The sequence below is a fragment of the Phaethon aethereus genome (genome assembly GCF_964289735.1).
Source record: "Phaethon aethereus genome assembly, chromosome: Z".
NCBI lineage: Eukaryota > Metazoa > Chordata > Aves > Phaethontiformes > Phaethontidae > Phaethon > Phaethon aethereus.
In genome coordinates, this window is record NC_138577.1 from 82,316,731 (window position 1) to 82,342,571 (window position 25,841).

Below are 25,841 nucleotides of genomic sequence, written 5' to 3' on the forward strand. Positions count from 1 at the left end.
GTCTCACACACACACCTTATTAAGCAGTGTCTGAAAGACACTGACTCAAGCAGTCAGCACCTTCTGTCACACATTTTTTCACTACATCCTTTGTAATTGATAAGAACAGCTGACAATTAAGTGTCTGATCTAGTTTTACTTTATTGTTAAAAGTTGCTGAAATGACCATGGCTTAGGGAGGAACCCCTTTGGGCTTACATGGCTTTCATTTCTTAGGGCTAGTAGCTGTCTTTCGTTGACTTCTTGGAAACTTTTTCTTCCCGTTCTCATGTTGATATTGCAGCACATACATCACAAAAAGTAATGGGTTAATAATATGTAGACTAAATTAAAACCAGTGATCACAGATTTTGAATTGGTTGGTGTAGCACTTGTCTTCTGAAGACGAAAAATAAATTCTTCATATGTTGAAAACTCAGACATTTCTGCCTTCTACTTCAGCCTGGTGTCAATTCAAAATTGAGTCAAAAACCTTTAATGGATCCCCAGACTACATTCTCAGCAAGACAGGCTCCTGACTTGTCCCAGAGTTCAGCTGGGGGGACTGGAGAGGTGCCCACGCCAATGAATCAAGTAATTCCTTTCTTACCCCAGCTAGCAGGGAAGGAGAGGGTTGTCAGCAATGCACAGAGAACAAGAGCACTTCTTCCACCTAAGGACTATAGACATATGACTCTCAAAAAAATAGTCAGGGTAAAAATAGAAAGAGATAATTAAGCTGTAAAAATATGCCAAAAGATAGGTAATGTGATTTAATAATGCAGCAGTAATTTTGGCTCTCGGGTAGGAAGAAGACAGAAGGGCAAAAGATATTACCTCCTAGAGCCCTCTCCATACAAAAGAATGTAGGATACTCTTCAAATAACACACCTGGCATTTCAGAGCCAGATCTTGCTGAAGATGTTGCAAAGCTTGTCTAAGAGAAACCAAGCTCTCAAAGCTGATCTGACTGAGGAAGAAGGGTATTACCAAAGTGGCTCCACCCCACAGTAATTTCCAGGTTCTGAAATGGCTCTCAAGGGTTTCCAGTCACTACTGCAGCCCTTCAAGTCCCTCTAATTGCAACAGGGACGTTATGCCGAGTACGAGGAGGTGTAAACAATGCTATTGTGCACTACCCTAAGCTATAACTAAGTTCTCAAATGGAGTTCAGGAAGGGGCACATACACGAATGTATTAAGAAAAGAAAAAAAAAAAAAAAGTCTAACCCCAAATAAAAAACCAAACCAAACAAAAAATCAGTCAAAAAAAAAAAAGGAAAAAAAGAACATGAAGAAAACAAAATAATAGGCAAGAATGTCATATCTAAGCCGCAACTGAGATGGAGATATACCACCAGCGTTTGAAAACATGTCACACAAGTTGCAGCAACAGCAGAAGATTTTGGTAACTGTTTTGGAGAAGAGCCAAATAAACACATCTGCAAACACCAGTGTATTGTAATTACTGCCTTCAGGTATAAAATTCAGTAATTTAGTATCATGCAAAGCATCTTGAAGCTGCTGTCATGCAGCTGAGACCAGAGGAATATAAGCAGAAGCTTCTACTAAACTGGGTGAAAAAGAAGACAGAGAGGAAAAAATTTTTGTGTAGTCACCACAGAATGTATGTATTTATCAACTTAAAGTGAAAAAAACCACAAACACATAAAAGGAGAAAAGTACTAAAAAAAGAAAAGAATACTAAAAAAAACCCTAAAAGAAGACAGACTACACAAAATAAAATCAAGATGTGAAATGTTAAATTTAGTAAGCTCCCTACTCTTACTTACAGCATCCCATTATGTCGAATTGTTAAAAATAGTTAAAAAGAAGTAAAGTTCAAGAACCTGAATGATGGTGACATATATAAGAATCCAACCGTGTACAGGGAGAGTAAAGGGTATCTTACAAACTGTGTATTTAATGCAATTTTGCAAATAGTGTGTTCATGTACAATGTCTTCTTGTACCTAATACTGGTGGAATAAAAGAATTTAGAAGATGGTGTTCTACTAAACATGACAGATGTCAATGAATCTATTTTTCTTTAAATTTACTTTCCTTTCAGAAGATGGGAATATGATTTACTTGCTCCCAAATACGACTGGGGCTTTTTTGCATTGACATTTTAATCCTTTTTTTACTCATACTGTTACATTTATTGACCATATTTTGTACCACATAAATTGCAAAATTTACAATAATCCACACTCAAATAACTAATGTTGAATATTGCTTACGTTTCAATTCCTATTGAGACTGAATTCCTAATGAGATTGGATTTACTGTAAATTTTCGTATCTGTTCCAATATATATGTATTACATGATACCATATGACTTGTTATACTGCATAGCACAACCTCACATAACACACACACACCAGGAAAACAAATAAACGTAGTTCAAAAAGAATTACTGCTGGGCATGAGTAATGGAGAAGCTGCACGCATCTGCTAACTGTAAAAATACCAAGAGCCAAAATGCCAGCGAACAAAACTTGGGCTGAGGAGAATAAAATGGAATGAATATTGCTTGAACAGGAGAATCCTGTCTACATGGCATAAAAAATCCCACCGTTCTCAGTCAGGGTGTCTTAAAATAACGACACTTATTTAGGTTCACATTAACATCTTCCCAGCTAGGTGTACTAAAAGGTTTTTTCAGCTTGGGAAAATAGGCTTTTGTCTGGTCACAGCAGACAGAAGGTGCGTTTTAAAGCACACCGCCCATCTGCTTTAAATGACTACGTTTAAGGTTGCTGCTCAAAGCAGGGCAGTCGGTCAGCCAGCCTCCTCCAGCCAAAATGCACCCAGGTTACCGGCTTGCGGCGCGGTGACCTGCCGAGCAGGACCCATGGAAGGGTGAGCTTGAGCTTGTGCTGCGCCCAAGATGGGCGTTCCCACAGGAGATCTCGCGAAAGGGAAGGTGTTTTAGGTATCTCAGGTACCTGAGCGCAGCGTCAGCCGCCAGCAAGGGTTCATCTGGACATCTCTGCCTGCAGGGACGCTCCTCTGCCCTGGCCCAGGGCAGCACCACCCCACTGCGGGGCAGTGGGGAGAGGACCCGTCAAACAGCAGCTCCATCCAGACCTGGAAGAAGATGCCCATGCCATGCTCCTCCTGCAATTTGCAAGGCTTAGGAAAGCAAAAGACCGGTTTCTGCTTGCACCAGATGGGGCTTCCCAAAAACACCTCTAAATCCATGGTTTTAGATGCAAACAAAACCAAGTGATAACTGTTTTTCCACATCCTGGTTTTTTTTAACCTGCATTCTCAAATTCAGAACAATCTCCTTAGATTGTATGTCTCAGCACCCTGAGCAGAGGATGATGCTCCTAACTGGAGAACATCTCTTAAGGGAATAATAAGAGCCCACCACAAATTAAAAAATACAAGGTGAAACATGGTTTTAGCACTCAGTATAGAAAAGGACTGAAATGTTATTAATTGGTTTCTATAATTCAGTCATCATAATCAGCACAAACTCTACACACTACTTATCCCTAGAAGATGAAAATGGAACCACAGACTTAATTGTACACACTATAACAAATTATTTTAAATTAATTGTGCTGCTATTTGAAGAGCAGGTATTTTAAGAGGGTCCAAGCTGCCAGCATCAACGTCATCAGCTTGATGGGAATTCTTGCAATGACCAAATCTCTTCATTTATTCATTTAAAGTTCTAAATGATACAAAGTGAAGCACAAAAATCTTTGTTCTCCTCTCCTTCATTAAAAAATGAATTCAATTGTCAAGGTACACATTCTGTCTCTGAAAATACAATTCATATTACTCTTTTTTGGCTTTCAAACTCTATTCCTGGTCAAAAGGATTGACATCATTTAACTATTTATAGTCCAAATGGTAAGAAATAAGACAGCTTGATATTTTTACTCATTTTTTTGTTGTGGTAGCAGTACTGAAAAAATGACTAGGAAGTAACATTTTAATACATCTCCTTAAGACTGCTATTTATAAAATATAAATAAACTTTATAAAAGTTTATAAAATCATTTAGAGGTGCTTTACAAATGCCACTGGGTGCGTGCTTCCATTCTCAATGAAATGGGGTTTTGTACTCTTGAAGAATACCAGTGGTGAACCATAAAATATGTGTGAATTGAGTTTATGCAAGTTAGTTTACAATTAATAGACTTTCATTCATTTACTTTCCCCTACTTTTTTTGTGGATGTCTCCATCAGCAATAACAGTCACCACAGTGTATAAGACACTCTTCATCCACACATTTTAATTCTAACCAGGACTAAACTAAATTAGCTCTCAAAATTACACTCTTGTGCTGGCACAGTCTGCTGATAAGCACAAACATGTAACTTATCCTCTGCAAAGCTTGGACAGGCTATCATCAATTCTTAATGAAAGAATTATTTTCCTATTTTTTCCTATTTTACTGTTAATTATACAACACTTCTCATCCTCCTTTTCCCCCTAAATGGCTACCACAGTGTTAGAGGTCTTTGTTTTGTGTTTTGCTAAGTATTCAGAGATGAAATTTGAGTTACACACTACACATCTTGTTATCTGTCAGTATAAATCAAACTATCTGTTTTCATCGATACTATTTCGCATAAAATCGTGCTATATTCTCAGCACCGACAGGATTTCTCTCTACATTGGCCGTTCTGATGACGAAAACTATTTCCATGAGCAAGTACTTCTGTGTCCTTCAGATGAAGATCTCTGAAAAAATAATTTCTGTATTTATGGTTTTCTAAGAGCAGCCTGACACACTCTGGCAACCTATCAATAGCAACAATAAGAGGTTTGATTTAATTCAGAGTATAGAGCAAAAAAAAATTTTTTTTTAAACCGAACAGCTTTCCACAGACAACTGTCTTTCCACATCTAAAATTCCAAAAGTTACAACAACACTAGCATTTCAAATAAAGTTAATGCTTTATCCCTCGTCAAGAAATACAGGACTTATTCCACCATATGAAAGAATACTGCAATACACACCTTGCACACTCTGCATAGAAAAATGAAGAAACAAAACCTCTTACAAAACCAAACCAAACCAAACCAAACCAAACCAAACCAAACCAAACCAAACCAAACCAAACCAAACCAAACCAAACCGTCTTTTGTCCCTAGCTAAACACTTCTCTGTGATGCTAAAAGCAGGATCTGCCCACTCGCCTGGCTACTTCTCCAGAAATTTGAGAAAGTAAGTAACACTCATTTTGATGATAGATGATCTTTAGGAGTTGTACTGTTATTACAACTGTCTCACTATGTGGGGAATATCATTATCTCACACTCCAGAAGATTTAGCGAGTGGGAGAGAAAGGGGCCAAGTTCTGCTCATGATATTTAATGAAAATTTTGAAAGAAACACAGTTTCAGAAAGGCTATCACCTGCATGCATTTTAAACCAGGTTAATAGTTTTTAGTTTACTTTTTATTAAATGCAAAAATAGAGTCAAACCTGACAAGCTAAAACTAAAACATCACGAAGTACCACCTTTTTAAAAAAACTAAACAAACTGTGCTTTTAGAATTCAGGCATCATACACACAGATCACTAAGCTTGGGAAAGCAATTCCTCAAGTTCAGTAAACCTTCTAGTTGCCCCTGATTATGGTACACAATTAATTTTTTAGAACAACTTTGACAATGACAAGCTGGAGTTTGTTATTCCTGCTGTTGTATTTAATAAAAGTATTATTTCAAAGCTATATGCATTATCATCATCCAAGGATTTTGGCTTCAAACCCAAGCACTTGTGGCTCATGTAAAAAGCAGGAGTCAGACTATTACAGGAACTGAATTAACCTCAGCAGAAGGAAGAATCGTACATAAATGACAACCCTTCCCCTACTCTTCCGTACCACTTCAGCAACAACTGTAACGCCAATTGTGGCTTATGGTCAGTACCCTTACATTTCTGAGGTTTCTCTCACAAACAGAGAACTTGAATTTTGAGGATAAGGTTATGAAGTTCAGAACAGATCTCCTACGTAAATGACTTGTGCTCAGTTCCACCCCTTCCCCTTGCACCGCTCCACAGCCAGCAGTGCGTCTGTGGCTGCTTGAGATGTGCATGTAGAAGGGGAGGCAGGGGAAGCACGGGCTCAGAGCTTATTTAGCTAATCAAGCTGAGCAGTTCTAATTTGTTCCAACAGTTACGAGCAGTAAAACCATTACGACAACTGCAGGATAGAATTATCAAAGCCAGCAGATGTCAGACACCTTTATCTTTATAAAGTTGACTTTATCCTGGTATTCAGAGAAAACGAACAAAAAAGAGATGAATAAACACAAACTACTTACAGATCTTTCTAGATGCTAATCCCCCCTCACATAGTCTAAAAAGTAAAAATAATTTTAAAAATTAAACTATTTTAAAATACGGTGGCAAGGACAAAAATGCACAGATCCCAATTCTGCAAAGAATTAGACATATGCCTAATTTTATGCACTTGAGTATTCCCAGTGGGTGTCAGTCTGCTATACTGGGGTGTGTGCATTTATAAACAACGGAGATTCCAAAAATACAATAAAATTCTTCTTACAAACATTACTTATATAAACCCGGGGGGGGGAAATCCCCCTTAAAATCTATTTTCAAAGCATTTCAAGGCCTGCCAAAGCTGCTAGCTTTACTCACAAGTTGTATTTCTAGCTTTGGTGACATTTCATTCACTTACAGTAATGTTTTAACAATCTACGATGCTTTTCAAGCTTCTAGGACTTCACTGTACCTGCTCCGCTCAGGGCCCAATTATTTAACTTTTCACTCCTTCACCTGCCATTCTCTCATTTGGTCCATTGGAATTTAGGATGGGTGTGAACATGTAGCAAATCCAGCTAATTTTGCAGTCATGCTCCCGTTCATTTTTAATGATTTGTACATTTTAGTTCAAAAAAAAGTACAGGCAATACTGCAAAAGTGGGGAAAACATGAGGATCAGCATGAAAGGTAAGTGAGGAAGCAGGATGCTACCACAATGAAATGTGGCTGCTGGAATGAAAATTCAGACAGGGGGATAAAAAATGGTAATGCCCTGGAAAGCCAGGAAACTACCTGAGTGTTAGGGGGAGACAACAGCTGAAACAGTTCAAAGGGGTTTAAAAAGAAAATGCTTTTAAATAGATATAGATACACATTTTGGTCCTGCGAAGACCAGTCTGAGAGATGTCTGCATCTTCTAGCTTTAGTCACGTAATTTAGCAGCTGGAACTAGGAATCTTCATTCCTTGTGCAAACAACAACCCCTTGGTGGACAATTCATAGAAGCGGCGCAGTCACTCCAAAATGGCTATAAACGGACGCTGGAGGATTTCTCCCTCCTCATCTTCTTTTCTGGTGGATGCTTGTTCAAATGAGCAACCTGGGAGGATGTTCTGCGAGTGTGGAGGGGCTGAGGCAGAGGATCATGTACCCAGCAGATCCCTGGCCAATACAATACTTTCCTGGAGACTCATAGACATGAGCTAGACTGAAGTGAGTGCAAGGACCGAGCGAAAACTCAAATGGGCTGGTTTAACCCCAACTGTCATGGAATCAGAGGAGATGTAAAGCTACTGTCCGTATTTGTTTGGGAGACTTCAACTGATGATTTTTAAAAAAAGCAGAAGGCATTTTACAGCCTTTACACAGAGGCCTACAAATCCATTTTCTTTTTATATATAAATAGGTCACTGTTTCTGTTTCAAAATGCAAGAGGTGTGTGTTGTTATTGATTTTTAATTCACTAACTTATTTTGGTTATTTTCTCCTACTTAAATGCTCTTTAAACTCATTTTTAATGGCAAATAGTAATGCTAGGCAGGAAGACAAATGGTAAAGTTCTTTCTGCTCATGTGTCTTACTGTAACAATGCTCTCCTAAAGCATTAAGTCAGCTCTAGTAAAGCACAACAAGGTTAAAAATATTACTTTAGAATAATAAGGATTGAGCTAAAATGACAATGAACAACTACCACTAGATGGCATGACAGCCTTACGTTAATTTGGTGGGTTGGGTTTCAGTTGGGTTTTCTTTCCCCCCTTTATGTAAGAGTAATATGTAACGTTTGTATTTCAGACATGGTGTCAACATATTTTTTCCCATGCCATTCCAAGTATATCTGATCATCATGAATTGGTGAATGAAGCAAACTACTTGACAATTCCTTTAAGATATATATGCATTATGGAAATAAGGTTTAGTGCTAAGCTCAACTAGAAAAAATTTTAACAAATTTTCTGAAAAAAAAAAGTAATGCATTTCAAAGAAAGACTTTTATCTCTGAAAAGGTAAAGTCAGTGGTGGCTTTTTAATTTTTTTAAAAATTACCAAAATTAAACAAGTGAACTGTCAATTATCAAACAACATGCTGCTTTTAAATCTCAGTTGACACTTGATGACGTGAGGTTAACTATTCAGCAGTGTCTCTCCAGTGAGTGAAGTACAAACCCAATGTTGTTACCTGCCTGAGTGTCTTTAAAAACAAACAGGTTCCTTATACAGATGCAGACATGGCAAACTTTTGGTAAACCATGTAATAAAAGAGGTGAAAGTAACAGGGGTTTAATTAAATAGCATTTAAATGTTTCTCATAATTGCACTGCAAAAGTAAGCAATCAAGGTCAGACATTCAGCAGTACCGGTTGTCACTAACTTGGAGAAATGTGATCAATTAGAACCTAGAACTCTGTATTCAGGTATGTTAAAGCTGAAAAAGAAACTAAAAGGCAAATAAAATCCTGTGAAATCAATGGTTTTCATTGTGCTTAAAAATTCCAAATATTTCAATGAACACAAGCTCCAAAACTTCCCTCTGTCTTCTGCTTATTTGCTTACTAAAGCTGATATTGTCCACAAAGATGAAATAGTCTGTGAAAATGCCAATGTAACATATCTCAAATTGTTTAGCCTACTTAAAGATCAGTGAAGAGACGGATGGAAATGGGCCAGCACTTCAATACCTGAAGAGCAGCAGTTTGCACCTGAACACAACCCTCATGCTTCGCATGGGTACACTGGTGTGTGCTGTGGAACGGAAGAGTATTCGGGCTTCAAAATTTCCATGATGGTATTTCCAAATGCTCATGTCATTATTTTCTAAATGTGTATTATACCACAATTTGCAAGTATAAAACATTTTTTCCCCATCTCATTGTCCTCAAAGAAGAAAGGAGCAAGGCTAGTACTGAACCGTTTGAAGACCTGGCTATGGCTGTACCTAAGAGGCCCTAAGTAACGCTTCTGTACTGAAGACAACCAACCCTGGTGAAAACCGCTGCCTGTCCTCAGGCCAGGAAGTGAAGTAAGACTGGATGTGAAAATTTGAGTGTCTCTGAATTCTATGACCTAATCCTCTTTGATCACAAGTGGATGAATTTAACTCACCATAAATGAGTTTATTACAACATTGCGTAAAGCTTTGGCTGCTGACGTTATATGCATCCTTGAACGTCTAGACCTGAAGGTAATTAACTGCTATAATCTTATTCAGTCCTGCAGTTGCCCTACTATTTCAGTATCAGATAGGACTCCAAAAAGAGGGATGAAGACTATGTCAGATTAATCTCTGTGGATGGCCATACTAAGAAACTAACAACAGAGTAACTCTGATGCTAAAAAAATGGTACAGAAAATGTCCAAAATTACTTTATGTTATTAACATAGTAGCTAAGTGCCTTCCTCACACCTTAGCTCCATGTACAGAATGTGGTCTAGAGAGGAAATCTGTTGAACTGATGATGAATTTCAAGACTCAGACTGGAGTTAGATGAGCATTTCAGAAATGTATACAGCCACCTCACCCTCTTGCAATCTAAGATTGTAATTAATAATCTTTTAGAAAGACTGTCTCTTATGACATTCCATTTTATAGGTGGAAAACTGTGAAAAAAGAGAATTGAAATGACCTATTTTGGGTCACCCAGGAAAAACGTGAGAAACCTAGGAATGACTTGCACCAAGTTTTTTGCATCCAGCCTCACACAACGATTCCCAACCGTTATCCTTCTCTGAAGCTCTGTATTTAAGAAAGGAACTTCCCAGAAGCGCTGACCAGACATCACCCTCACTGAACTGCACTTGACCAGTTATTTCAGCTTGAGACAAAATCAACTCTAAAACTTGATTGGGTTCTCCTATTTGGAGTTTAAGAGTATTCTACAACAAAACTATTGTCTTTGCTCCCCCTGCAGTCCCACACATTCAGTTTTGCTGTTAATGAACCAAAAGTAGATTCAGTTACTGTATAACCCCAATTTCTTTCCAGAGTATAATCTATTCTAAGTACTGAAAGAAGTTGAGAGCAAAAAAATAAGTAGCTATGAAATTTGAAGTTACTTTAAAATACATACACACCAGTAGATGAAATGGAGATGCATCCTAACTCCACATAGGCCTGTTTCCTTGACTTTTCAAATTTCATTTTTGACACCGTAAACAATTTTCTTTTAAAAATAAAGTAATTTAGTTGATGATAATAGTTGCGCACAACTATACCACCTTCCTTGCACTGTATCATTGTAAGGCATTGCATTTTGGACTGTCAGCATTGTGGTGCTCATCTTCCTTCACATGATTAGAAGTATAAAAACACAAGTACAGACATACAAAACAAAGTCAACTGCCTGGCTTCCGAACTCTACCTCTGTGGACCAGTCATAAAATACCAGAGACTGCTAACTAACATCAGTGCTAGTGGCCTACATATATGTGAAAACGTCATTTTACAAAGAGCAGAGTTTACCAGATACTGTCTGAGAAACCACATTTCTCTACCTCCATGTGCTATACCAGTGTACTGCATTGTTTTCTTTTATAAAAAATAAAGGTCACAGAAATACTACTAGTGGTCAACAGTGCCAACAGAACTGGAACGCAGGTGATGTTTCTTGGTTCCCAGCACGGTCCCCACCTAGGTTGCCACATTTTCCTGAACTGATAAGATGCAATTGCAGCAGCAAAAGCATCCATTTGGCTTATGTTCCAGTTAGGGGTTAGTCATGCATGCCAAAATAGCTGCAGTGCAAAACCAAAAGCCAGTGTTGATGAGAAATGAAATGACTTTAAATTGTCTAGCGATTCTAAGTTAGCCAAGCAGAGCTGGAAGGTATTGGCCATCCACAGCTTTAGCTTGTAGCCAGTCCAAACATTTCATGAAGAGACAAAAGGCTGCTTTATCATTCTAGGATGACCTTCTAGATAAATTTAGGTTGCAAAAAGTTGAAATGTTACAATGTACTGTTTTTTCCCTCTAACACATAGGGACTATATTAACTTTTTTGCTATTTGAGCAAACTGAATCTGCTCTGTGGGAGGTCGGGGGGGGGGCATTCAGAGGTGGCACGAGGTGGCAAGGGTTTATGTTCAAGGAATGAAGGAATGTGATTACCTGAATCTACAGCTACCTGAAAGGAGGTTATAGTGAGGTGGATGTTGGTCTCTTCTTCCAGGTGACTAGCAATAGAACGAGAGGAAATGGCCTCAAGTTGTGCCAGGGGAGGTTTAGATTGGATGTTAAGAAAAATTTCTATACTAAAAGAGTGGTCAAACATTGGAACAGGTTGCCCAGGGAGGCGGTGGAGTCACCTTCACGGGAAGCGTTCAAAAAACGTGTGGATGTGGCACTTCGGGACATGGTTTAGTGGGCATGGTGGTGGTGGATTGATGGTTGGACGTGATGATCTTAGAGGTCTTTTCCAACCTTAATGATTCTGTGATTCTGTAATGTTTTTGTAGTGCAAAGTCTTAGCAAACTAAATACAGATATAAGCACCATTCTCTCACTGTTTCTGTAATCTTCCGACTCTTAAAAACCAAAATCGTTCATTTTCATAATCTGTGAGTGAGTTGCAGGTCTAAATTGCAACCTCTCCATGAAAGAAGACTGGCAGTTCACTGAAGTTTGTCAGTATTCAGACTAAGACAGATGTTTGCTGTGGTGGTTTTGGTTTACTCTTGTGATCAGTTGGGATCAGAGCAATTGCAGAAGAGCATACAGAAACTGTCCAGTTAAAGGTCTACTAGAAAGAAAGCACCTATGAAGGAAGCAAGAGGTTTGACCATGACTTTCCCTTCCTTGTTTGTCTTTCACCTGCTTTTTACAGCAGCAGATGATGCTCCTCACTTTTCAATGTTCATATACACAGCTATGTCTGCCAACATATTTTCTTGTACTCAGATAAATTGACATTGGTAAGATTTAGCTCCGTCTGAAAGTATTACAACCAGGTATTAACTGCTTCTTGACAATTCTCACTCCAACATCCCACCATATTGTCACCGACTGTCTGTACATATTTGCTTTATACACACCTTACAGTTTCAGGACACTGTTGTGTAACTGATTGGATTTTGGCTTAGCTCCCCTTGCTGGGATTGCTCCCAACCATATCAAACTTGCAGTTGGATTTGCTAACTAGCATGTTATTTCTTTACATATATTCTTAAGCAGACGACTAAAGCGTCTAATAATCTCTTGAAGAATGTTTGTGCTGTTGACAAGGCCATTCAGGTGAGAAAAGTAGATCTCCATCAACTAAAACTGCAAGGGACTGATCTTGAATATTGCATGTTACAGAGAGACATGATGGCACAGACCCAGCAGTTTCAAGGAGAGGTGAAAGGTGATCATCTGAAGGAGTCCAGAGCAGACTGTGCAGACCAGCTCTTGGAACCTGCCTTGTGGAAGACTCGTTGGCCGTGCTATTGAGTTGATGATAGCTTTGATTAATATCACAAACTATGTTACATTGCAAATGGATTTTCCCCTGTTTATTTGCAATCCCAGACCTTGCAACAAGAGCAGGCTGTTGGTGGGGCTTCAGATAAGACTGAAGTCAGATACTGACAGACGAGGAAAGTTTACCCATACTTCACTTTCTATCATCTTGATCTTCTTACATTTTTAAAGATCTAGAGTGGCTAGAAGTGTTTTAACACTTCTAAAAACAAAACTCCCACACGGGCCTCGCACAAAACCTTTAAAATAGTTACTTTCTCCTCTATACTTCACATAACTTGTCCTATCTGTGCCCCTTCACCCTCTTAATTGTCCTGAAAGACGATAACAGAAAAAAAGTTTAAGCTTTAATTCCTGTGACATTACAACTGGAATGGGAGGCTAAAATAAGAAAAAGTGGGATATTTATACAAGCTAAAAATTAGATAAAATTGTGTTTAAAAAAATCTACCTAACCAGCTGTTCAAAGCAGGAAAAGCAGAAATAAAATAATTAATCAATTCTGCCAACTCCTGAGGTTTTTGTGACTGGCAACAGGTATTTTCTACTTCACTTGCAAGTATCTTTTCATTCATGTATTAAAAATCATGCCTCAGTTTTTGAGTTGATCAAGGAAACAACAGGCTCATGCCAGGTTCAGGGTTTCTTTCTGTAGGTATCAATACTGCAGGTAGCAGTTTTTCCCTCTGTGGTGGTGGGAAGAGCAACACCGTACAAATAACATTATCACTTACCTACAGTGCAAACAAAGAGTGATGATATCCTGCCATTTTTGTACAATCAGCATTTGGATAAAAGAACAAATTAAAATACTGCGTCTTTTTTTCCAGATGAAATATGCTTCTTTTGTCTATGTATGTCAGGGAAGAAGGAAAAAGACACTTGTCTCTACCTGGACTTCAGCACTTGGTTTTTACAGAACATCCTATCATGATGTTCTGCCCACATCACAATCCTGGAAATCTGGACTGTTTCTTTCACATCATGAGAGCAAATATGTGAAGTGGAAATTGCTGTTCTTCCTAATGAGCCGTTTCAATGCTAGAGATGCTGCTACTTTTTGCTCCTGCTGCACAGCCACAGTTTGCCAGTATGGAGAAAAAGAAACAAGCTCTGGTGAAGAAGAGATGCAAGCTCATTTATAGGAGTAGTCCAGTCTTGGATTACAACTGTTAGGTTGGCCTTGCACAAAAGCTGCCATTTTTTACATCATAGTATTCTGTACAGTTAATGTCCAAAATGCTAACTGGGTATTTAGTTTCATTTATGACAGAACTTAATAGAAGCAACACACAGCCTAAATCCTTGGCTTGTTTTTTTAGGCATTAAGGTGGAGATCTTCAACATGCAAGGAGATGCTCAGTGGGATATTCTTAACTGCCTAGGTCTAATTCCCACCAAAACTTGATAATCTTAAAAATCTGGTCTGTAGCTTTACCACAGACCTAAACACAAGCAACAACATTCCTCCTTTACGTTTCAATGCAATGTATCTATATTATCATAATAAATTATTTTCAAATTACATTGAAGCATTTTCAGTCTCCACTCATAAACTGGAACCATTTCTTATCCTTGAAATTTTGAAATGAGTTGTGCTGTACTATTTCATAAATTAAATATTTGTCAGTCAGAGAAATCCTTTCCTTCCCACCTATTCACTTTTGTTAAAAAATAAGCTCTCAAGTATTGCACCACATAGTGAGACATAGTTTAGAACAGGATCTTTTCTACAGACTTGTCAACAGTATTACGGAGGATTCTCTATCCTAAAATTCCTGTAATCATAATTTTTCTGAATACCTGAAAAAAACCCGGTGGTACAGGACCTACTGGCATTCCATCTCCTGGGGGAATGTTTCCTAGCACTGGACTGGGAGCTGCTGCAGCACTCTGAAAAGAACAAAGGGAGAATAAACCTTTGTCATTGCATGGTAGGCATTAAACCCCCCCAAAATCCCACCCCAAACCAAAAAAAAAAACCAAAACCTGACCAAAATGCAGAAAGTAATTCTCTGAATATGTCATAATGTCATTGTTTCATCTGAAGGTAAATTAAAATTGTATAGTGTTTAGTCTTCTTTTATACAAGTATGATGATTTGTTAAAATAACAAATATATGTTGAAGGGAAGGATGCTAGAGATTGCACAGATATATAAATATGCATCAATTAGATAAATCTTGACTAGATTTTAAAAAATATTGCAGCTGAGTGTGTCTCTATATATATAAAGGTGAACGTAACTTGCACACTTTTTCTTGTATTATGTGTATAAACATCCTCACACATATACAAGGATACACATAAGGCATAAACTAAGTAATTTATGCATTTTATCAGCAATTTCCAAGCACTTTAAAGATAATTTCAGCAGACTGTAATATTCTTTCAGAACGACATCAAGCTTCAAAACAAGATTCTGTTACAAACAGTACAAGAAGGAATGCTCATGATTCTGCTGGTAATGCTTATGATTTCACCAACCCCAGAAATAACCACCATGACAAATTAGAAGAATTCAGGTTATGTTTTTGGAAGGGAAAAGAAAAAAGGGATTTCTAAGAAGTGAATCAGAGGATGAAATTAGTTACCTTTGCAAAACCTTCAGCTGGAATAAGCAAGTAAAGAATATTGCTTCTGGCAATTTACAAGCAGGAGATTGTCACAAAAAGGGAAGCCAAACTGTTATTGTTGTCATGTACTGGAACCTCAATTACTTTTAATTTCTAGCAGTCTTCCTTCCTGCAATGTGTTTCTTTTAGGGCATAGGGCTGAATCACCTATAAAGGCTTACAATTTTTTGTGAAAGTACTCATGCACACACAATGCATTGAGAGCCACTTGCAGCTTACTAATGACCTGCCAATATTTGCCCTACAGAATACGAATGGCTTATGTTTATTAACTTATGACTCTATTGTATGCTTACACTTGATATCCAAAAGATGCAGATCTGGAAACTGTATTTCCAGGTGTTTGGCGTACTATCTAGGAAATCAAAGAATAATGCTGGAAAGATTTGAAAACTGGCACAAAGACGGGTTGACCTTTTTAAACCAAGCAGAAAGGAAATATTCAGTTAATTACAACAGATTTTTCAATGGCTTAAACTGTGCTTTAGAATCAAATTTCTGAACAACTAGCAGTAGTATATTTAGCACCTAAGCGGTATGTTCTTTCCAAACAAAAGTCTAAAACGTATCATTAAAATACAAAGACGGCAGAAAGTTCTGGCTTCAGAACTGAGTGCAAGGCTTTAATTCACCAGAAAACCCTGTAATAAAGGATCTTATTTATGCAAGGATCCAGTCCGCAAAGATGAGTGTTAAAATATTATACAACAGCAATTGACAGAAAAAGTCAGTCAGGTGAGTTGGATGTAGCAAACAGTTTTGAATCATAATACCTTCTCATGAGAGGCTACCACAAACCAAGCAGATGGTTCCCCGCCAGCCACTGCCATTCTTTGAGCACTGCCTGAAGTTCATGAGACTGGAGTATGATGCTTAGATGCATGCAAAATCATGCAATATCCTGGAAGGTCTCAGATACTTCTCTCAGGTCTGTCGCAGTCTCTTAGCCTCCCAGACAGAGGGGGAATTAAGCAAGTGGTGTGAATGCAGAGAAATAAATCCTGAAGAACAAAATATTTTTGTTACCCTTCCTTTCTCCAGCACAGCATCTGTGAATGTCCACTAATTACTTTCAGATTATCTAAATTTCCAAAGGAAAACAGAAGAGAAGGTTTTCAGCCCTTTTTTAAAGCAAAAAAAATGACCTGTTTAAACTAAGCATTGTGTAACGATGTCCAGCAAAATCATGAACAAGTGCAGACACAGTTTGAGTGAAGTATGTTGGATCTTACTTCCATATGTACAGGTTTTCTAGATGAAGAATGACAACAGTACCATCACTGATGGAGAAAATCAATTATGTTAAAAGCCTGAGATTCTTAAACTGTCCAAAATAGCCTGCACTGCAGTCTCTGACTAAGAGGGAGTAGCCCATTAAAGGGGCACCAATAATGATGAACCTTATTACAATATCATCCCTCCTTGCATATTAATTCCTGATTGTTCCTATGCTACCTCAGATGTGTCCATCTTTACTGGCCACGTGTGAAGTATTATTGTATGTCCAATGAAGCTGATGCTTCAGCAAAGCATCTGAACAGACGATAATAAATCACTGGGAAAACACATCTCAACGGTATGAAGTCAGACAGGCAAAGTCTAGTTAAGTTGCGAGAGCTCAGAAAAGGAGCTAAGCAGCACCTCCTCTGATACACAAACTGTCTTCAGAAGTCTCCCACCCCAGGTTCCCTCACTCCTACTCACATTATTTAAACTAAACTATACCAGTCATTAACGCATATTAGTGCACCTTAATGCACTCAATGGGTCCTCAACTTTGGCCTCTGCCAGAGCCCCCAGGTTATGAGAGGAGGGAACGACTTCTCAGGATGCAGTGCTCCTACAGGGATAAAGGAATCTGCCCTTACCGAGTTCATGCTGTTTCCCACATTTTGAAAATCACGTAAAGAAAGAAAAAGGGTAAAATATACCTAACAGTTTAAAGAAGAGAGAGAGAAGGAAATAACTATTATTCCAAAACAGGGTAAGAACAGGATTAAAATTATATCTGTTAAGATTTCATGTTAGCCGTTAAACCTAACAAAACTTCATAAGAAATGTACTAAAGGCAAGATTTTCATAATTGTCTCAATAGTGGGGTTTATTTTCATATTTTTTTTTTCCTACTTTTGAATCTGACTTGGCACTGATACCAGAGGAACCCAGCATCTTTCCTCAGTGAACCTGAGGGACCAGCACACAACTCTCCAGGCCCGGTAAAATACACACGGGGCAATTCTTTGTCTACTGAGCTACAGACATAGCGATGAATGACCATAAGTGCATGTCACACATCTAGTGATGTAATGAAACATTAGAAGGGGACATGGCTCCAAAATAAACACTTTTTTGGAGGAGTGATTTTGTACAACTTCGTTGATGAGGAAAACATGTAGAAAGGAGCCTGATGTTCCAACACATGAGACTGGAGAACTTCTATGACCTGCTCAGAAAGCCACCTGCTTGAGGACTGAAGTCCCATTCTGGAGAGCTGCCCTGAAGATTGACAAAAGATCTAAGCACTGCTATCAGATAGGTATCAGAGCAATCATTTATGATGATGAAGGGGAAGAAAAGGAAGGTCTTCTGGAGGTGATTACACAACAAGTGATCCAGATGCATTCACTCAGTTTTGGTTCTCACGGTTTCTGGAGAAAAAGGTCTCAACCAGAATTGAACTAACTCTTTGCTTCAGGCTAGTTACTCAAAATTGCATTCATTTCCTCTTGTTTGCCATTTTTTGATTGTGGACCATGACATTTCAGGGAGGTATTCAATGTCTTGATTTTAATTGGCCTAATTATTGGAGACCTGATTATACTCTGCAGTTTACAGACACGTGCAAAACCATGTCTCCTCTGTATTTCTGAGTGGGAAGGAGGACAGAACAATGCAAAGTTTGAGTGGCCACAACAGCCCATCAGTTTTACTGACATTTGAAGTACCACTTAGTAATTGTAAGAATATCATAGCTAATAGGCATTCTGCATAATCCAGTCTTACGTGTAACAGAAACTTCAATTTTTATCTGTCATTATGTAATGTCCTGGGGTTTTTTTTCTGTTTTCCTGTTTGCTTGTTTGTTTGGGATTTTATTCCCTGATGGGCAATGAAGTTCCAAAACCAGAAATAAAGCATTTTTGGTGTTTTAGGTATATTACATTTTCTATCTTTTACTACGCAATTGTCGTGGTTTAGCCCCAGCCAGTAACTAAGCACCATGCAGCCGCTCGCCCACCTCAGATCCCATTTTAAGAACTTATACCAGGTAGATCAATAAACAAACCTGCAACAGCTGCACTGAAATATTTTTATTTATTCTATCCTGATGAATTATTCAGCTCTTTTTTCACACTCACAGCAAACCATGGCTTCTTTTTGCATGCATTACAGTTGGTCATCATTTATGCTTCCATTAGGTTCACATTTTAAATATTTGCAATTTCCTTTACCTGCTTTTCATAAAAACATGACATAGTAAAATTTAAATGGTCTAATCTTTTTTAAGTATGTCACCTCCTTAAAAATGGAAAACTGTATTTGTGTTTGTAGCTAAAATACTGAATTTATGGTATCTGTTTACAATCATTAATTAAAATGGTGTACTTGAATGAAACTTACTGTGGCCATTCTTTGTTCTACCCAAGTTACCCTCGACAACATAAGAATAATGATTACATTTAAAAAAATAAAACTAGCCATGTTTTAGGTTGTTTTTTACCAATAAAGAAATCACAAGGTAAAGAAAAAATACAAATAGAAATAGGTTAGTTACTCCATTAATATAGTATCTGAAACATAAAAATCCAGACAGTAGTCTGTAACACATAGATCATTTTCCGGGGCTATCATAAGAAGCAGTTTATGATAGAAGCTCACAGAAGAACTCCATTTGCAACCAAAGAATTTTACAAAGAAAGGACTTGACTTTACCTATAAAAACCATCATCCAGCTCATTCACTAAACTGGACATTTTTGCTTAGAGTGAGACATCCTTATTTTTATCCAAAGTAAGAAGTTTACCACGTGATGAAATTTTTCCACAAAAAGGGGATTTCGCACTTTTTAGAAGTCTGCTTGATGATGAATGATGACATCTGCTTGACGATGGATAAGTTGGACCTCATATGTAAGACCGATCTATGGCTGCTCTTGGCCACTCATTTCCCTCATCATCCAAGCCTTCTCCATAAACCTCCTCTACATTAGCCCTAGATCTGCAGAGTTAGCTGGACAGTTCTATTTCCTGCTGAATTATTAGAGGTGGTGAGTACCCACTTCTTCAGCTGCATCAAGCATCAATTCAGTCTCTCCTGCTACTGGCTTATCCAGAGCCAGCGTCCTTGTGTTCTGTCTTCTGTGGCAAAGCATGAGCATGTCACTGGTGTGGTGTGCTACGAAGACCACACAAGTAAAAGTCCCTGCTGAACTTTAGGCAGAGACAAGGCAGTGCCTCTAGATGACAGTGAAACTACTGGCACCAGTATCCATGATGCAGCCAAGTTTAAATCCTTATCTTAGGATTTAATGATGTTAAAACTGGCATCAAAGAGGAAGAGAGAGCAACAGTTTGTTGAGAACACAGCAATCATGTCAGGATGAAGAAGGAGCTGCATTAACAACTCTGGTTTGGAAGAAGGTGTGGAGCTAGACCTAGTAAGGCACAGATGCTTGCCAGTGCTGTCAAGTGTGCTAGTTTGAGTCTCTCTCTTGAAAATAAATTATTTCTATAGGGAGAGTGTGAAACAGTTAAAAAGTCAATTTTCCCTTTTAAAGATATTTCCTCTCGCTATTCACATGGTAGATGCAACCATGCTCTCCCACCCTCCACAATACCTCTCATCATACAGCACATGAGTGAGGTGTGCCTCAGAATGCTCTACCATTACCCCGAGTTGTCACTCTTCCATACACTGCTGGAAGCCTTCCATGGGTAATCGCCAGGCTGATAGAGCCTCTGAAAGGCCCTTATCCCCTAATATTAGGGTAAAAGAGGGTGCTCTCTGGTGGGGCACTGCAATGCCTACCTAGAAGGTTCACATATTTTTGCTGCAAGGCTTGATGCACGGTAAGTGTGATGCACCACAAATGTAGCAGTAAAGGCGGCTCAGGGTGAACACAGGAAAGGGAATTAGCAGTGTCAGTATGATTATTTGAAAATTTTGGCAAAATTTTGCAGCACAAATGTGTCTGAAAGCATTCTGGAAGAAAAATCTTTCAACCTGTCTTCGTGAGTCCTACAAGCCGAACAGTCCGAACAGAAACATCCTATTGCAGAACTGGCTGCAAATTATGGCAAGGGTTCAAGGTCAAGAAAAAACAAACCAACCAAAAATACCCAAGAAACCTTGTGTTTTGGCCAAATCTGAGAAGTTCAAAGCCTAAGCAGCACTTACTGGAAGTAGTCTATGGTGTAGGAACTCCTCACACTCCTTTCCCTGAGACTCTAAATACTTTAATGATACAACTGAAAGCTTTGCTTTTGATTATTCTAAAATTTTGTATCTGATTTTGAGTGACATTCAGGAAAAAATGCTAATGTACTCTGAATTATTGTAAGCAATGCCAGACATACTTCAACTTTCTTTCACCTTTCTGAATCCTGCTTCAGAGAGAAGTTAGGTTATGAGAATTCTGGCAAAATCTTCAGAAATAATGACACTTAAATCAGTTTCTCTGAAATACAGGTTTATCATCAAGAGAGATATTTTCATAAGAAATCTACTACAGAGCAATTCTGAGAACTAGCTGTATTATATATGCAGTATCATTTTACATGTCATCTAAACCTTAACATGACTAAGATATATCTACTCCTCAAGTTCAATTACTGAAATATAGGTACAACTGGCACTTAACGTGTTATGAAGGATCATTTTTATCCTGTAACAAATAAACTATTATTTTATTTTAACATCACTGAGTTTTCTAACCTAAATTAATTTAGATGTCTTTTAAAAATTATAGTATAAGTATTACTATCATATTTTCATATATTCATATATCCAACCAAAATACACAGTAGCCAGACAAAAATATTCTGTCATGGAGGATATTAATACAAACAGTTGAATGAAAACAAGAGCAGAAATGTTCAGCATCTCAGGTTAGTTCTGTGTATGTTCATATTACATTAATGCACAGGTATTTTACACAAATGGAACAGTGAATGTGTAAGGATGAATGTGAAGGACAACACAGGGAAACTGCAACTGCTGTTGGTACCAAGTCTGAACCACTGATGACAGTAGCATACTGTTCGCAGGAAAAGCAGAAAATGTTTAATTTTTGGTAGGTATCTCCTTGAAACCTATGCTGAAAACTCACACTGATGCTAAGCATATATAAGACTGATAGTCAGTTGATAGCTCTGAGCTGAGTGTACAAGTAAGTTCATATGAAAGTCAAACACCTTTCCAAATCAGTATTATTTAATTCATCACATTCAATGATGCCAATTAAGAAAACTGTAAATAAACACAAGAATAGATTACATTGGGGCCATTCTGTTTAGCTGTGACCAGTCCCTGATGCACCAAAAGCGCAATACTAAGAGAAAAATAATCCAAAAGCCAACTGTCTGTTTTTGCCACTTTCTCATACCCTCCTTTTTCCAGTATTTTTGTTAAGCACAGCAGTCTGGTTGCTTTCCCACAAAGGCATGCATATGTATAATGCACCAAAAAGCTAACTTGTTATTACCAACTTACTAGTTATCTTAAAGAACACCTCCTAATTCACAGTATTTCATGCCTTCTCCAGCTTAATGCAAACAAACAAGAACATACACGGACATGCAAAATTGTGTTTTATCACATTTTACTGGGTATTTTTGATACAACTATGTTGTCTTCTTTAGAAGAACACCTAAAAAATTGTTGATTCTCTTTTTTTCTGGAGGGCAAAGGATAAATATTTAGTACTACTTTTTCAAGTTCATGAATTAAGGAAATTATGGGAATTAGGGAATTTAAATTTAGCTGTGGTGTTTGTTTTTTTTCCTCCCCCTAGAAAGATGGATGCATGATTACTATTTCAAATCACATCTACCCATGCGTTTAATTTCTGGCCATTGATAGCTTCGAAATGCCAGATATACTGTAGCCAATATTGTCATTAAGATCAGCAAATTTCAATTTATAAACACTTCAACTTGTAACTTATTAAGTGTTTCTAAGCCATTAGCTGGTTACTATAATAGTGCTTCATTATTTTTTACCTACCACAAATCAGAGAAAGAAATTTTAAAAGGAACTGCATTGATTAACCACTAGAAATCTTCTCATTTTCTCCAACATAGAACATAAACCTACTCACCACTCTGAACTAGCAATAAGCTATTACTCCTTCTGTAGAGCCTTTGAACGCTCAAGTGTACACAAAAGAAACATTATCCCTAGACTGGTTTACTTACACTGAGTTTAAAATTCTCCCAAAAAGGCAGATTCATCACATTAATAGAAGGATGCCATTTGAAAGACCTGGATTGGAAGACCTAATTAATTCTTGGTGTAGTTCCATTGATATATATTTGTCTAAAATGTTTAATTTCCGTTCTGTAATAGGAAGGAAGTCATGTGACAGTAGTAGTCTGAGAAGTGTATTCGTAGACAGTCATAATGCTATTCCTTGTAACTTCTCAGTTTTTCTCAAATTGCAGATCCTTACAGTTTGATCTGGACTCTGGCATTGTATTTCTGTTCATTCCACCTTATACATTGCTATGTGTGATAAAGAATATATAATGTCATATAACAATAATTCTATTAATAGCCAAGTTCTATATCTGTTATCAGAAGAAAAAAACCCACATGTAAGTTTTCTTTTTTTTGGAAAAAACTGGTTTCCTCGCTTTGTATCAGCAGACTTTGTTCACTTTACAAAGACCAGACCGCTTGACAAGGACGGTAAGCTCCAAGACTCTGTCCATTCTTCTCTTCCCATGAAATAATCCTACCCCAAAACAACCTCACTGTAAGCAAAGCTTCCCCATATCTGAAGTGGGATTACAGTTTGTTTTACTGTATGCCAGTGCCCAATCTGGGGTTTTAATTCTGCTTAGCTGAGATACTGAAATTCTATTACAGAACTGCAAACCAGGTATTAGGTTGGAAGCATACTGTTAAGGGTAACAGAAATTGTTTTTAAGGAAAGCTTTGCTATCAATGAATAAAAGGATTTCAAACTCTTATCAAAAGACAGCATTTCAGTGCTGTCTCTTAGCTACTTCTTGGATTATTTAGCACACAATTTCCAGACATAGATTCCTCTAAATTATGGTTATAAAGAAAAGTAATTTTAAAAGGAACCTTTATTATTCACTGGAAGTTACTCAAATCACTACTACGCATAGGTTATCAACAGAATGTTCACTTTTTTTTTAAAAAAGAAAGCAAAAATAATGTGTATTAAAAATGGAAATAAATTAGCAAATTTCTGTCCATTCTTTTTCAAAACTGAACAGAACTATATTTAAAAGCTGAGTACTTGGCCTTCTCTATTTCTTTATGAAGACACAAAAAGTAAGAGCAACATTTCAAATACTGTTTTCAGGTAATTTTATAGGAAAGTAAAGACATTAATTTCAGCTTAACTCCAAGCCCTGTGTTATTTGGTAATGTATACCCATATACAAAATCGCAACACCAAAGGCTAGCGAGCTGTGTTATGTTACACCTTTGATAAAATTCAACAGTATTATCAGATTCATCAGTAATAACCACGCTGCTGACAACTTAAAGGCACTTGTGGACACAAAACACTGTTGTTGCAGCTTGGAGCCCAGTTGCAGTGATATTTCAATGAAAAGATTTCTTTCCAGAAGTGACACTTACACCCCTCCTCCAGATTCCCTGGAGACCCAAGTCTGCTTTAGTCTGCTAGCTTAATAACTGCAAAATACTCAATGAGCTATTTTTTTCCAAGCTGCACCTCCACATCACATCTTTGTTTAATAACTGACATTGCAGAGAACAGGTTTAACACGCTGCCTTCTTTATCACAAGGAATCTGAACGGAGGTGTGTGAGGATGCTCCCCTTAAAAAGGAGTTAGCAAGAAACTGATCAGAGGAAATTATTTAAGTTACATGACTGTGACAACTTACATGTATCCCATTGATTTTTTTAGTATGACTTACCATATCGAAGAATTGCTTTTACAGTTAAAATTGGTAAAATACAAAACTACTACACAAAAATAAACTACTGCATTTTCTCAGTATTTTCTCAACAGCTATTGAGGTCATGATAATAGGACTGCAAAAAAAGAGAAATACTGCTGAGATTTTTAATATGCAGAGTCAAATATGGTTAGTTCCTGAAATAATTATACCAAATAATTTTAAATGGTGACCGATCATATGGTATCCTTTCCAATCAGGTCAAACGTAGGTGCCTAAAGCTAATTTTTAGAAATACTATGCATAGTCCACCTATGAGTTTGAATAATACTCAGACAACCACTGTGCTTATGCCATGACATACAGCATGAAGTGGGCTGACCATTGCTACTCTTTTCTTCCTGCTCCAAACACACTTGGTTTTGTTCTGTTGATGCTCTACAGAAAACTCACAGTTGCTACAACTGTAGTTAGGCTAGTATGAAAAGACTATCTTATATGCTAACTTTCTCTAGTAATTAAGCTGGTTGGCACAGTGTCTTTTAACCATTTAATGAATCTGTTAAACCCATTTTTTTTTCCAAAGATTTTAAGATTGTAGTATTGTATTCCAGTTCTCATGCCACTGCACTCCACACAACAGTCAAATGCTCTCCCATTTTAAGAATACAGTGATTAATAACGATGAGATTGAAGTTCCTCTGCAGTTCCTCTGTCTTTTCCAAGTTATGAAACACAAATGAACAAGTATGCTGTGAACTCAAAGACTACATTTTGATTATGAAATGCAAAGTAGACCGGTTTGGGGTTATCCTTAGGTCACCTGGAAGTGATTCAGCAATCTTGGCAATATATGCATACCATAGGGGAAAAAAAAAAAAAACCAACAAAAGAAAACTCAGTAATTCCCTCTATCCAAAATGGATTTTTGTCTCCATATGTAGCTGGCTGGAAAAGAAGGCATATACACGGAAAACTAAAGGCTATTTTAGAAGGACCTGAACTGCATGATGAAACTACTCCTTTGCTCAAGAAATTGTATATTCAGTTTCTCCTGTCTGGATCTTCAGGTCATGAAATTCCTATTTAATCACCATTACTAAAATCCTAACTACAGCTATATTGCTATCGTTTTCAAGGCTGTGCTGTAAATGTTACTACACTGTCCTAAAACATGAAAATATGTGACTTCACAATATTGTAATATTGACAGTACACTTTCATAGACAAAACATATTGAAGCAGACATTTGGATTTTTTAAACATTAGCTCCGTTGTTGATTGAGTTAGTGGTATGTAACACAGTACATACTTTTCTGTAGAGCCTCTAGCCTGACTTTCTTTACCTTAAAATCAGTGGTACTTCTTGTGTATATGGGATGCTGGAAAA

The 25,841-nt window shown here is 37.6% G+C and overlaps 1 protein-coding gene across 28 annotated transcripts in view; it reads right to left on the reverse strand.

The window, feature by feature from the left end:
- The window catches only part of SSBP2 (single stranded DNA binding protein 2), a gene marked incomplete at both ends in the record, with an annotated part of 187,660 nt that overhangs the window by 39,586 nt on the left and 122,233 nt on the right, over positions 1 to 25,841 (reverse strand). For 20 of the 28 annotated variants that reach the window (XM_082013165.1, XM_082013158.1, XM_082013172.1 and 17 more), the window contains one exon: positions 14,498 to 14,587. The exons of 7 other annotated variants lie outside the window; for them this stretch is intronic. In XM_082013165.1, the coding sequence (XP_081869291.1) occupies positions 14,498 to 14,587 (90 nt within the window). Of the gene's footprint in view, positions 1 to 14,497; positions 14,731 to 25,841 lie in introns of those variants that run through there. One more of the 28 variants, XM_082013175.1, reaches the window with a different exon arrangement.